The sequence below is a fragment of the Austrofundulus limnaeus genome, unplaced genomic scaffold, assembly GCF_001266775.1.
Source record: "Austrofundulus limnaeus strain Quisiro unplaced genomic scaffold, Austrofundulus_limnaeus-1.0 Scaffold38, whole genome shotgun sequence".
NCBI classification, from domain to species: Eukaryota; Metazoa; Chordata; class Actinopteri; order Cyprinodontiformes; family Rivulidae; genus Austrofundulus; species Austrofundulus limnaeus.
Window position 1 is genome coordinate 2686425 of NW_013952440.1, and position 13983 is coordinate 2700407.

The window sequence follows — 13983 nt, forward strand, 5'->3', positions numbered from 1 at the left end:
GACTAGTAATATTTGGGGTCACAAGTTTTTGCCATGCATATTTTGTGGGTCAGAAGATAAAAAGTTTGGGAACCACTGCTTTAGGCTAATATCAGTTATAAAAACTATCAATGAAAATGTCTAGTTGACAAAAAGCCAATTTTCTTTCTTTCTTTTTTTGTTTGTTTCCTTTTCTAAATAAAAGTTTGTAAAGTTTTACCTGGACATCAATGCATTATTAAAGCATTATTCCACTGTCTTTTGATTCGTTGACACTTGTACTATGACGTTTCTGGTCTTAATCTGTTTGAATGTCTTGCAGTCRYTGTRCCTCTGCCTGCAACAAATTTTYCTTGAGGACAATAAAGTAAATCTTATCCTATGTTATTACCATCACRTTGACTCAGCCAATGTTTAACAGMGATATCTTTAACGCGTGTTAATGCAGTTAATTTTTTCTTTATTGTTGAATCCAGGCCCGGTGCTCTGCACACTCAGACCACGCACTGCGGCATCAAGTGTTCAGAGGGGGCCCAAAACAATCTGGATCCTAAAAACATCCTCATGACAACAAATTTAAAGGATGTTTAAAAACTTGTAAGCAGTGATGTGCAGTGACTAGAGGCAGGGGAGGCAAAGCCTACCCTGTCATCATGGAGAAAAAAATTGTACATATACTGTATATAAGCATTCATTTACRGATTATGTCTACAGCATTCACACCTTGGTTCTAACCACAACCCCTGACTGACCAATGGCGTTTCCCTCAATGGGGGCCAGGTTTTTGTTCCCATAAGGAACAGAGGGGCTGTTTGTACTGGGAAAGTGTTCAAAAATCACCCCCACCAGGTAGCAAAAACATGTACACACACACAAACAGAGCAGTCACCGGTGGGGTGGGATCTTGTTCACCATTGACTTTAGACAGCCATCATCGTGTGTCTCAACCAATGACAGGCTTATTTGTTGGGCTGTTGCCTGGCCACTTGAACCTGAGTAGCCAAGACGGGAAACGTGGAGGAAGTCACTAAACTTTGGGAATTTTTATTTTAAAACCCTTCCCAGTGGCAGACTGGATAGAAGTAAAGATATCTATAAACACTGCTAGGTCTTACTAACGGAGGAGTTTGAGCCTGAAATATAACTTCAATTTAAATCACTGTAACAAAGAGAGGGTTCTGCAGACAAGGCTGRCCAGCGTGTGGAAGAAAAAAAGACGACGGCGAAACCGATTGCTTAAAGTTTTTGAAAATGCATTGAACCTTTAAAAATGCTCTAAACATCTTTTAATCATAATGTAATTTTGTCCATAATAATGAGAATAATTGTGATTAATCTCTCTGTGAGTAAACATTTTAATCTATGCCCAGCATTAATATTTTGATAAAAGAGGTAAAGGTTGAACGTTTTCATAAGAGGTGGGGAGTATCGAGAGATTGGGGAGTGTGGGGGTCAGCTTGGCTTAGAAGTAAGAAAGTGGGGCTTTGAGGAAAATTTAAAAAAAGGTCCAATCATTACAATTTATGACTGACCTGCCCCTTATTACAACGATTATTCTGTCTTTCAAAGCACTCACCTGCTCTTGCCCTAGTATGAGCATCCCTCCAGGTCTGATGTGGTGTCCAGCAGCCAGGCCGTTACCCTCACCTCTCAGCTTCCCCCCCTGGTAGGCCTTCCACACTCCCTCCTTTTGGGTCCAACTCACACAAATGTGCTGCCAGCTGCCTTGAGAAAGGTTCAGAGGCAACTGGGCCACCTAAAAACATGGGAAGTGTGGTTAAAATAAAAGCCATTTTCCTTGTTCTTCTGCACAGATGAGGCAAAATACATCACCATGTAACCAAAGGTGAAAACTCATTAGCATGGCGCGGATGAAGCAGAGCACTACGACAAGAAAATTGATCTGTTTTTGACAGAGTTATTTCTCTACGAGTCTTATGAGTCCAAATTGGCTGTTATAAAGTATTTCCTCTGCCCTGAAGCCATTCTGCTACCTCGAAGCGCACTCCACTTTTCCTCCAGGAATAAATTACCATAATGACTTTTCTGAATTACACTAAAAGCCACAGCATGGCTCTACATCACTGGGCCATGCTGTCAAGATGGAATTTTAATCTTTCATCCGAACTCGTGAACACGACTAGCTTGTCTGATACGGGGTTTTTTTCTTAATTTTTTCTTCCCTTTTTTTAGATTAATGCTAAGCACCTTCTATTCTTAAAGGAATAGCTTAGATTTTTTATATATTTTTTCTTTTGTAATGGTGTTTTATATTTTACTTGCTGTAGACAAGACTTTGAATGACCTCAGTTTGGAGAAATAAATGAATTTAGACCAAAATTCTCCAAAGTGAAGTCTTTCAAAGAGCTACTGTAACAGGCTTTGGCTGTTTATACCCTTTCAACCTCATTTCAAAAGAACCAAACTATTATTTAAACATTCAGTAGAAATTGCAGTTATTGTTACAAAAAACAGCATATATTTGACAGGTCCCACACATGGTTGAATGATCAGAAAAGTGTGGTTGTAAGTTGAGTTGGGGTGTAAAATGAATGCTTGTCACCAACTGCCTTTCATACCAGAGTTTTAATCGAAAGGCCCTGCACCACTTTAACTTTTAAGACAACCAACACTGAAGATGTCTACGTTGAAAACAAAATCTACTGGAAGCCACTTTTAGACATATAGACTACGTGATACTAATGATTAGATTGAATATATAACATTTATGAGCAATTAATAATAAGTAATAATAAAGTTTTCATAAATTGACTCAAGTTGTGTGACAGGATCTGGTGGTCCTGGCCCATGGGTGGACCACCACCTCTGGGCCACCAAAGGACTGAATGTTAGAGTGTTAGTGCCACTTGTGGCCCAGAACTAGGCTGCGTAGGTTAGTTCTGTGTTTGTCGTTACCTTGTCGTTGATGAGCAGCTCAGTGGGAGTGTGGAGACCCTGCAGCAGCACCACTTCGTTCGGCTGTTCGGGAACAGCATAGGACAGGGGGGTCCCCATCCCTGCCCCCGCGGGCCGCAGCCACAGGCAGATGGTGAAGGCTCGCAGCTTGGGGATGGGGTGTTTCACCAGAGCGAACATGTAGTTCGTCCGTGTCGGGAAGGACAGTCTGTAACCGTCTGGGAAGGAATGTCCAACGTTTTCTTCTACCAACAAAATCAGAAAAATGTCACAGAACACAAAGAAATACTAGTTAACTTCCCATAGTTATCAGATTTAAAAGAATAACTTTTCTTTTGTTGGTACCACTACATCAAACATTTGTGGTTTTCCTCTAAGCAGAGCAGGATATTCAGTCTTTCTGAACAGATTTTTTCTTTCATAACATAACTAATACACCAAATAGAAAAAAATGAACTTTTATTGAATTCTCAAAAGTCTTTTCTTCTCATTTGTGACTTTGTGTCAGTGTGCTTAATAATTACTCAGTCCATCTAATTTCATAATACACACATGAAACTATGTACTTCCTTCTTTCCTTATTTTTTGTTTCTTACCTTCCTCCAGGCCTGAGATTCGATGTTGTACTTTACTGATGCTCCGGTTGATTTCTTGCCTGTGTTTCTCTGCTTCCAGCCTCAGGGCTTTTCTCTCTTTCTCCAGCAGCTCCACCTTCCTCTCCAGCTCGCCCTCAACATCCTCCATCCTCCAGGGCCTGTCAGAAGCAGTGGCAGTGGCGCTGGACCCAGGATCAGCTGACCTGTCTGGGCCGCCTCCCTCTGCCACATCTGAGGTGCTGCTGTCGGTGCGGTTGTGAGGAAATGGGCCGATGTCTGTCTGCAGAGGAGAGAGACAGGACGGGAAAAATTGGATCAGAATCTGGATTTTACGGACAGAAACTCTTCCTTTTGGATAAAAARGCGCTATATAAGTACGGTCCATTTACCATTTTCCATTTCAGCTGCACTGCAAAGTAATTAAATTTAAACAGCAGTTTATGTAATACTGCATTTAGAACGGTCTGACACATCATAAGTAAATAAAACTAGCATTGTTTGAAGGAATGCATATTGCCTGTTGGTTTACATGCAAATATTTGACCAAAGATCTTGCAAGATCTGTTCAAACTGTGCTGTGAGTGACTCTCAGCTACTACCACACAAAACTTTAGGTCAGTATCTGTAATTTCTCTGTTTGATAAAGTAGCTCTGGCAGCCACTTTGAATCAAGTTGATTTACGTTGTATACAGTATGTGCATCCACTTTTCAGCGATTTCCCAATAGTTTCATTAGAATTTGTTCATTAGATTATTCTGCTAACAGACAGAAAGAGGTGACTCCCCCTTTGAACCAAAGAACTCATGTGAGCCATTGGAGTGCTGGAAATGGAAAGGAGATGACTTTAAGCTCGTACCACACCTGTAGCATTTTATTCTTAGAACTGACTGATTTAGTCATTTTGGTCTTTGGTTGATTATTTGTGACAGTCATATTAAATTGCGTTGCCTCTGAAGGTTAATGAGCTGTCAACAAATATCCAATGGTTCATTTTACACACGTGGCCAAAATTGTTGTTGTCCCTCGTTTAATGAAAGAAAAACCCACAATGGTCACAGAAATAACTTCAATCTGACAAAAGTAATAAAAAATTACATTTCTATAAAAAAGAACAAAAGAAAGTCATACATTTATTTTCAGCCATGCTTCAACAGAATTAAAAAAAATCAAACTCATGAAGACTCCTGGACAGAAATGATGGTATCCCTGAAAATAATGTGACCAAAGGGTCATGTTGAGTCGAGGTGTGCCCACTAATTATCATCACAGGTGTCTACAATCTTGTAATCAGTCAGTGTATACAGGGCTACAGACACTCACTGTAATGTTGGTGACATGGTGTGTACCACACTCATGGACCAGAGGAAGTGAAGGACAGAGTTGTCTCAGGAGATTAKAAAGAAAATTATACACAAACATGTTAAAGGTAAAGGTTATAAGACCATCTCCAAGCAGCTTGATGTTCCTGTGACTACAGTTAAGGGACTGTAGCCAACCTCCCTGGATGTGGCCGCAGGAGGAAAATTGATGAGGAATCAAAGAGACACATACTACGAATGGTAACAAAAGAGCCCAGAAAAACTTCTAAAGAGATTAAAGGTGAACTTCAAGCTGAAGGAACATCAGTGTCAGATCGCACCATCTGTCATTGTTTCAGCCAAAKTGGACTTAATGGGAGATGACCAAGGAGGACACCAAATCATGAAAAAGCCCAGAAAATTGAAGCATTTCAAGAACAGAACAGTGCCCCTACTGTGAAACATGGAGGAGGCTCCGTTATGTTCTGGAGCTGCTTTGCTACATCTCACACAGGGTGTCTTGAATCTGTGCAGGGTACAATGAAATCTCAAGACTATCAAGGTGTTCTAGATATAAATATGCTGCCCAGTGTCAGAAAGCTTGGTCTCAGTCGCAGCTCATGGGTCTTGTAACAAGATAATGACCCAAACCACAGCTAAAAACTCCYGASAATGGGTAAGAAAAAAACATTGGACTGAAGTGGMCTTCTATGAGCGCTGACCTAAATTATACTGAGTATCTTTGGGAGGAGCTGAAACATGTCGTCTGGAAAAGACATCCTTCAAATCTGAGACAAATGGATCAGTTTGCTCATGAGGAGTGGAACAAAATACCTGCTGAGAGCTGCAGAAGTCTCACTGACAGCTACAGGAATCTTTGTTTGCAGTGATTGACTCAAAAGTTATGCAACAAAATAATAATAAGTTAAGGGTACCATCATTTCTGTCCAGGCTTGTTTCATGAGTTTTATTTATGTATTTTTTTATATTGAAACGTGGTTGAAAAGCAATGTCTGAATTTCATTTCTTAATTTTTATAGAATTTTTATTTATTATTACTTTTGTCAGGTTCAGGTTATTTCTGTGACCACTGTGGGTTTTTCTTTCATTAAAGGGGGGGGGGGGGTACCATCTATTTTGTTGTGTGTATAAGAAATTCCTAAAATAAATCCACCCACGTCACCGTGAGTTATTTTGTGACATAATCACCCACCGTTTACGGTGGTGGGCGACAATTTACTGCAAAGACTGTGCTGCTGTTTGTGTGTGAGTTGTTCTTCTATCTCAGTCTGTATTTGAGTTTACAGGAGTTTACAGACATAAAAACTAAACACTGTTTTATAAAGAATTAGTATGTAATTTATTTTTAAATTAAAAATACATTAAAGGGATCTCCGACTAGTTGTAACATTAGACATTATTAGATAAACATTTACTTCAACTATAAAATTAAGACTAAACATAATGTAGGATGTTTAGTCAACATCTTCACTGGAGGCTCACCTCAGCTTTTTCCTTTTATTTTTGTTTTAGCTCCTGAGCTAAATACATGGCAATATATGGCATTAGCTCCCAAGCTAATACTATTAGCTCAAACGCTAAAGCCACATATTTTTTTTAGTAATGGTGATAGCTCCAGATCAAATTTACTGAATGCCACATTTATCATTTCAACTTACCACATGCTCAGTCTTACCACATATAATCTATTTAAAAAACAGTTGAAGGCTTGGTTTACAACACAACAGATCTGTCAACATTTTGTTTAACTGTTTTGCCTTGTCCCACCATGTGACCACTTGTGTTTTAGCTATCTTGATGAAGGTTTACATTAGTTTTAACAATGCTTATGTTTTGTATAAAATGTGTGTGTGATTTTTTTCGAGCGATTTGTTTTGATTGTATTTTATTGCTATTTTATTTTGTTTTGCATATCGATTTTGTTTATGGCAAGTCCAGGGACAACAGATGAACATTAGCCTGTGGCTAACTCCGGCACATTTACAGAAATATTGATTAATGTGCATTGTCCCATCTAAATAAATAAATTCAAATTCAAACTCATACAGCATATTGTGGAGAACATGAAAAACAACAACTCTAATTCCAAAGAAGTTAGGCCGTTGTGCAAAACATAAATAAATACAGAATACGATGATTTGTAAATTCTTTTCAACCTAATCGTTTAACCTAATTGAACACACTACAAAGACAAGACAACAGATAAACATACAAACTTTATTTACAGTGGTTTGCAAAAGTATTCATACCCCTTGAACTTTTCCATATTTTGTCACATTACAACCACAAACATAAATATATTTCACTGGAATTTAATGTGAAAGACCAACACAAAGTGGTATACAATTGTGAAGTGGAAGCAAAATTTTACATGAATCAAAACATTTTTTACAAATAAAAAACTGAAAAGTGCGACGTGCAAAAGTATTCAGCCCCCTTTTCCCTGAGTGCAACCAATTGCATTCAGAAGTTGCCTGATGACTGCTAATGACTCAAAAGGGTCCACCTGTGTGTAATCTAATCTCAGTACAAATACAGCTGCTCCGTGACGGCCTCAGATGTTGGTTAAGAGAATATTGGGGAGCAAACAGCATCATGAAGTCCAAAGAACACACCAGACAGGTTAGGAATATGGTTTTGGAGAAGTTTAAAGCAGGCTTAGGTTATAAAAAGATTTCCCAAGCTTTGAACATCTCACGGAGCACTGTTCAATCCATCATCCGGAAATGGAAAGAGTATGGCACCACAGTAAACCTGCCAAGACAAGGCCGTCCACCTAAACTTACAGGCCGAACAAGGAGATCACTGATCAGAGAGGCAGCCAAGAGGCCCATGGTGACTCTGGATGAAATGCAGAGAGCCACAGCTCAGGTGGGGGAAACTGTCCACAGGACAACAATTAGTCGTGCACTACACAAATGTGGTCTTTATGGAAGAGTGGCAAGGAGAAAGCCATTGTTAAAAGAAAACCATAAGAAGTCCCGTTTGCAGTTTGCCAGAAGCCATGTTGAGGACACAGCAAACATGTGGAAGAAGGTGCTTTGGTCAGACGAGACCAAAATTGAACTTTTTGGCCACAATGCAAAACGCTATGTGTGGCGGAGAAAGAACACTTCACATCACTCTGAAAACACCATCCCCACTGTCAAATATGGTGGTGGCAGCATCATGCTCTGGGGGTGCTTCTCTTCAGCAGGGACCGGGAAGTTGGTCAAAGTTGATGGGAAGATGGATGGAGCCAAATACAGGGCAATCTTGGAAGAAAACCTGTTGGAGTCAGCAAAAGATTTGAGACTGGGGCGGAGGTTCACCTTCCAGCAGGACAACGACCCTAAACATAAAGCCAAAGCTACAATGGAGTGGTTTAAAAAAAAGAATATTCATGTGTTAGAATGGCCCAGTCAAAGTCCAGACCTAAACCCAATTGAGAATTTGTGGCAAGATCTCAAAACTGCTGTTCACAAACGCTCTCCATCCAATCTGACTGAGCTTGAGCTGTTTTGCAAGGAGGAATGGGCAAGAATTGCAGTCACTAGATGTGCAAAGCTGGTGGAGACATACCCTAAAAGACTTGCAGCTGTAATTGCAGCAAAAGGTGGCTCCACAAAGTATTGACTCAGGGGGGCTGAATAATTTTGCACATCGCACTTTTCAGTTTTTTATTTGTAAAAAATGTTTTGATTCATGTAAAATTTTGCTTCCACTTCACAATTGTATACCACTTTGTGTTGGTCTTTCACATAAAATTCCAGTGAAATATATTTATGTTTGTGGTTGTAATGTGACAAAATATGGAAAAGTTCAAGGGGTATGAATACTTTTGCAAACCACTGTATTTATTTATTTATTTATTTATTTATTTATTGTTTTTGCACATTTTCACTCATTTCGAATTTGATGCCTGCAACACGTTCCAAAAAAGCTGGGACAGGTTCAACAAAACACTGGGAATGTTGGAGAATTCTCAAACAACAGCTGTTTGGAGCATCCCTCAGTTGAACAGGTTAGTTGGAAACAGTCATGATTGGGTATAAAGGGAGCATCCATGAAAGGCTCGAGCAAGGATGGGGTGAGATTCACCACATTATGAACATCTGCGTGAGCAAATAGTCCAACAGTTTAAAAACAACGTTTCTCAATGTACAATGCAAGGAATTTAGGGGTTTCATCATCTGCAGTCCAAAATCCTTAAAAGTTTCTGAGAATCTGGACAAATATCTGCAAGTATTAGCAACAAGTCCAAAAACCAACACTGAACATCCGTGACATTAGATTCCTCAGGCAGCACTGCATTAAAAACCTACATCATTCTGTGATGGATATTAGCAGATGGGMTCAGGAATGTTTCTGTAAACCTTTGTCAGTGAACACAGTTTGTYTCTACAGCTACAAGTGTCCTTTAGTCTGAATTGTCCACATTTCAAATTGTTTTTGGAAATCATGAATATTGTGTCCTCTGGTTTAGAAGAAAAAAACTGTCCAGATTGTTATCAGCRACTTCAACAGCCAGCATCGCTGATGGTATGGGTGTGTATTAGTGTCCATGGCATGTGTAACTTCACATCTGTGAAGGCACCATTAATGCTGAAAACTACATGCAGGTTTTGGAGCAACAGGTGCTGCCATCCAAGCCTCGCCTTTTTCAGGGACGTCCTGCTTATTTCAGCAAAACAATGATGCCAAACCATAGAAAACAACAGTGTGGCTTCATAGTAAAGGACTTCAGGTACTAGATCCAAGTGAGCCCAATGCTTATTGAGTGTTGTCAAAAAGAAAGCTGATGTAACACAGTGGTAAACATGACCCTGCCCCAGCTTATGTTGCAGGCATCAAATTCAAGATGAATATTTGAAAGAAAAAAATCGAACATCCAATATCTTGTCTCTGTAGTCTATTCAGTTGAATATAAGTTGAAAAGGATTTGCAAATCATCACATTCTTTTTTTATTTATGTTTTACGCAATTTCATTGGAATTGGGGTTGCAATACAAAATATACATATTGCAGCTTTTTAGCCTCAACTTTGTGATTAATCTCAACTGTAAACCATCATAATCCCCAGAATGCATTGCATCAGTAATAAAATGATATGCTTAAGACAATTTTTAGGCAATTTGATGTCTTCACATGTTACAAATAACAACTTTTAGTAGAATAGAGAAATAACAACTTATTAATGCCAACATATGCAATTTCAACCCTGACAGATACAGTACTTAAAAGCTGACAAAGTAGTGCTCATTTAAAGAGCTGTCAAATAGGGTTGGGCAATAAATTGATTTATTAGAATTTGTCATTTTTAAAGATTTAATTTTGGGAAAATCAAGATTTTTTTCTCACCAGTGCAYTTTTTGGGGCTTCTGTAGTTCAGAGGTCCCCCCACCTGTCCCTCAAGATGCTTGGTACACAACATGACAACATGGCAGCTAGCAAAGAAACGTACAGTTTCTTCAGTTTTCTGGAACTGGTTAAGTTTTGCAACCTCAGACTTGGAGCAACGAACACCTCACTGCAAAATCTGTTTGGAGCTCTTGCTACAAAAAGCAGGAGTATTACAAATTTATTTTGACACCTGAAAGAGAGGCACGCCGTTAAGTGGGAAACAAAATAGATTAAAATCGAAAATCGAATTTGGGATGAAAAAAATCTGAGATTTTTTTTTTCTTTTTGGGCCATATCGCCCAGCCCTACTGTCAAATGTTTTAAATTAGTTTTGTGGCAGCWGTGATCCACCTTAGCTGGTTGATCTGGTCAAAATCAAACTATTTCTCCAAATGAAGGTTTTTTTTTTTAAAAAAGCTGTCTATAATAACTACAAAACACCACTTAACAATGTTTGAATAATTACTTTAAGACCAAATTAAAAAATGATTACTTTCAAGCTTTGCAAAAGGCTTCTGTCAATTTGCAATATGACTCACAAATTAGAAATACTTTTAGCAAATAATGATTTTATAAAGTGTATATGTTTCAAAATACTTGTGTCTATTCTCATTTACTCTAATTGTTGATCGTTTAAAGCCACATTCAGTGACTTGTCAATCAACAGGAATGGCCAATCAGGTGGCTCCTGTTGTAAAGTCTAAAAATAAAAAAATAAAGGATCATACAGTTTTCATATTTAGCTGAGCTAACTGTTGGTCAGCTTAATGCTGAACAGACAGATATGTTAAACCACTCCTTCTCTTTCCTGGTGTTTTAATCTCCAGTGTTGCATCTCACAGCTTACCACAGCTTAACTTCTCAGTGGGTTACTGGAGCACACTTTTGCAGCAGTATGCTCCAAAATATGATTCTGTCTGATGCTAACTTGAATTTTGCAGTAAAGTTAAGAGGTATGGGAAGCTTTGATGTTATATAGAAAATAAAAGYGGCTCTCCTCATGACCCCATTAACCCAAATCACCTCGTGTCAAAGAATGATTTTGTTTTTCAGTTAAATATAAATAAATAAATTAAAAAAACAGAAAAGCTCAAAATTAAGTAAAAAGTTTCAGTCCGCAACAAATACTTTGCTTCAAAATGGTTCACAGAGAAGAAAAGCAAATGGAACGGTGGAAAATCTGCAACTCTTTAAACCCCTACAGGTTCCARTTTACTCAGAAAGAATTTCTAAACATGTACAGAACACAGCAGCGCTGAAAATAAAGAGATTCTTTGCTGAATACATCAAACACACAGTGTGCATCATTCATCCCAAAATGCTGCTTGCCCTTTCTAATTAAAGGAACAGTTTGTAGGATTTTGTCAATTCTTTTAGCCAAAATTGAGATAATCACTAATGACAATAATAAAAAACATGTCTAATCATTGCAGACAAAGACCTTGTTTTATTATTTTTACCTTATAAAAAGCTGTTTATATCTCCATGGATAATTCCAACTGCGATGTCTACCAGCAGCTTCAGGGCTAGTGATGTTTCAAGTGGTAAGATTATGAGCTTTAATAAGTAAAATTATCCCAGCTATGTTTACATGCACAAAATGTTTTAATTGGATTGAAATGTATTCAGATTAAATAATCCGAATGTACTGTTTACATGGACACAATCCGATCATAAAAAGTGTTTACATGCACCGGAGTTTTATTCAGAATAAAAGTCCGGACATGCGCAGTGTTGTAAACTTTCAGCTCTACTTCCGTGTTACAAATGTAAACCAAGCTCCTCTGTGCACTCAGGACGGACCGTGTTAGCTTTTAATAACGGTAGAGACGCCGTCACTCCTCGGTTGAGCTGCAGCCTGCAGATGAAGCAATACGTGCTTTTTATTTTTATTTCTTGCGAAGCAACGTCTGCTGTTTGCCTCCTTTTCATCTGTTAAGAGAGCGWGGAGGAAAAGTTCTGCACGGTGCAGCGCAGCTGGAGCTCTGCTGTCCCACCGGGTGAATGAAAGTCAGCAGACATGCGCACAGGTCAGTTTTCTACAATCAGAATAAGATGATCCGATTAAGTTTTTACATGAACCTCATTCCGATTATCAATCGGCAAAACCCACCCTTTTCATTCGGGTTAAAAATTCATTTGGATCGAGCTCAATCGTATCAGAATAATCAGAACGGGCTGTTTACATGACGCATTTTTATTCCGAATGGCTGTTTAATCCGATTACTTTTGTCCATGTAAACATTGCTAATGACAGACAACAAATATTACATTTGTAGTATTACAACTAAAACCGTTTTTGACGCCGCCACCGCAGTTTGTCCTTCATGAGCCTTCGTAGACAAGATGGCGGTGCAAGATGGCGGCAGCCTGTGTGGCGACCCGCGACCATGGAGATATAAACAGCTTTTTATAAGGTAAAAATAATAAAACAAGGCCTTTGCCTGCAATGATTAGACGTTTTTATTATTGTCATTAGTGATTATCTCAATTTCGGCTAAAAGAATTGACAAAATCCTACCTTTAACATATAAAAAAGGAGGCAAACAGCAGACATTGCTTCGCAAAAAATAAAAATAAAAAGCACGTATTGCTTCATCTGCAGGCTGCAGCTCAACCGAGGAGTGACGGCGTCTCTACCGTTATTAAAAGCTGACACGGTCCGTCCTGAGTGCACAGAGGAGCTTTGTTTACGTTTGTAACATGGAAGTAGAGCTGAACGTTTACAACACTGCGCATGTCCGGACTTTTATTCTGAATAAAACTCCGGTGCATGTAAACACTTTTTATGATCGGATTGTGTCCATGTAAACAGTACATTCGGATTATTTAATCTGAATACATTTCAATCTGACTAAAACATTTTGTGCATGTAAACATAGCTGGTATAATTTTACTTATTAAAGCTCATAATCTTACCACTTGAAACATCACTAGCCCTGAAGCTGCTGGTAGACATCGCGTTTGGAATTATCAAAGGTTTTTGACACCTGAGAAACACCGTAGCAACTCCTTTGCATTTGGAAGCAGGGGTGGGGGTGGGGGGAGGACCAGGGAGGATGATTCAACCACTCAACCACTAGATGTCGCTGAAAACAACAAATCCTACACACTGTGCCTTTAATATGTTCTCTTTCTGAGGCAGTTTTAATAACATTACTTTATTGTGACCCACTGGATGGATTAAAATAAAAATGATACAACACTATAACTTCTAGACTTTTACAGTAAATTTAAATCAAGATGGCCTCCACAGCTTATCAGTCTTAGCAAGCACAAATGACCATAGTTTAGTCTATTTYACAGAAAATGAGCTAAAATTTGGCATGGAAGTAGCTAAAATTTATCTCCTACATACCAAGTGTTAAAGTTTAGGCCCGTGGGCCAAATGAGGTCCACCAAGGCATCGTGGCCTGCAAGAGATCCAAAGATGTATTGTCTTAAAATAAACATAAGCTGCTTTAAAGCCAGAACTGACCCTAAACTACTGTACATCTCCCATAGTGCATGTTGATTATTTTACCAAAATATCTAAGATATAAGATATATAAGATGGGGTACCGGGCCACTTGATACGGGCTGTCAGGTCCTTGTACGACCGGTGTCAGAGTCTGGTTCGCATTGCCGGCAGTAAGTCGGGCTCGTTGCCAAGGCTGCCCTTTGTCACCGATTCTGTTCATTACTTTCATGGACAGAATTTCTAGGCGCAGCCGAGGTGTTGAGGGGATCCGTTTTGGTGGCCTTATGGTGCGTTCACACCGAACGCGATTTCAGCTTCAAAATCGCAGCC

General features: G+C 39.0%; 1 protein-coding gene across 1 annotated transcript in view; it reads right to left on the bottom strand.

The window, feature by feature from the left end:
• The window catches only part of nptxra (neuronal pentraxin receptor a), a 21810-nt gene that overhangs the window by 3953 nt on the left and 3874 nt on the right, over positions 1–13983 (bottom strand). Inside the window, exons 2-4 of the mRNA XM_014006949.1 lie at positions 3492–3771; positions 2896–3140; positions 1556–1735 (exon numbers count right to left, since the gene is read on the bottom strand). Of these exons, the coding sequence (XP_013862403.1) occupies positions 1556–1735; positions 2896–3140; positions 3492–3771 (705 nt within the window). The remainder of the gene's footprint in view (positions 1–1555; positions 1736–2895; positions 3141–3491; positions 3772–13983) is intronic.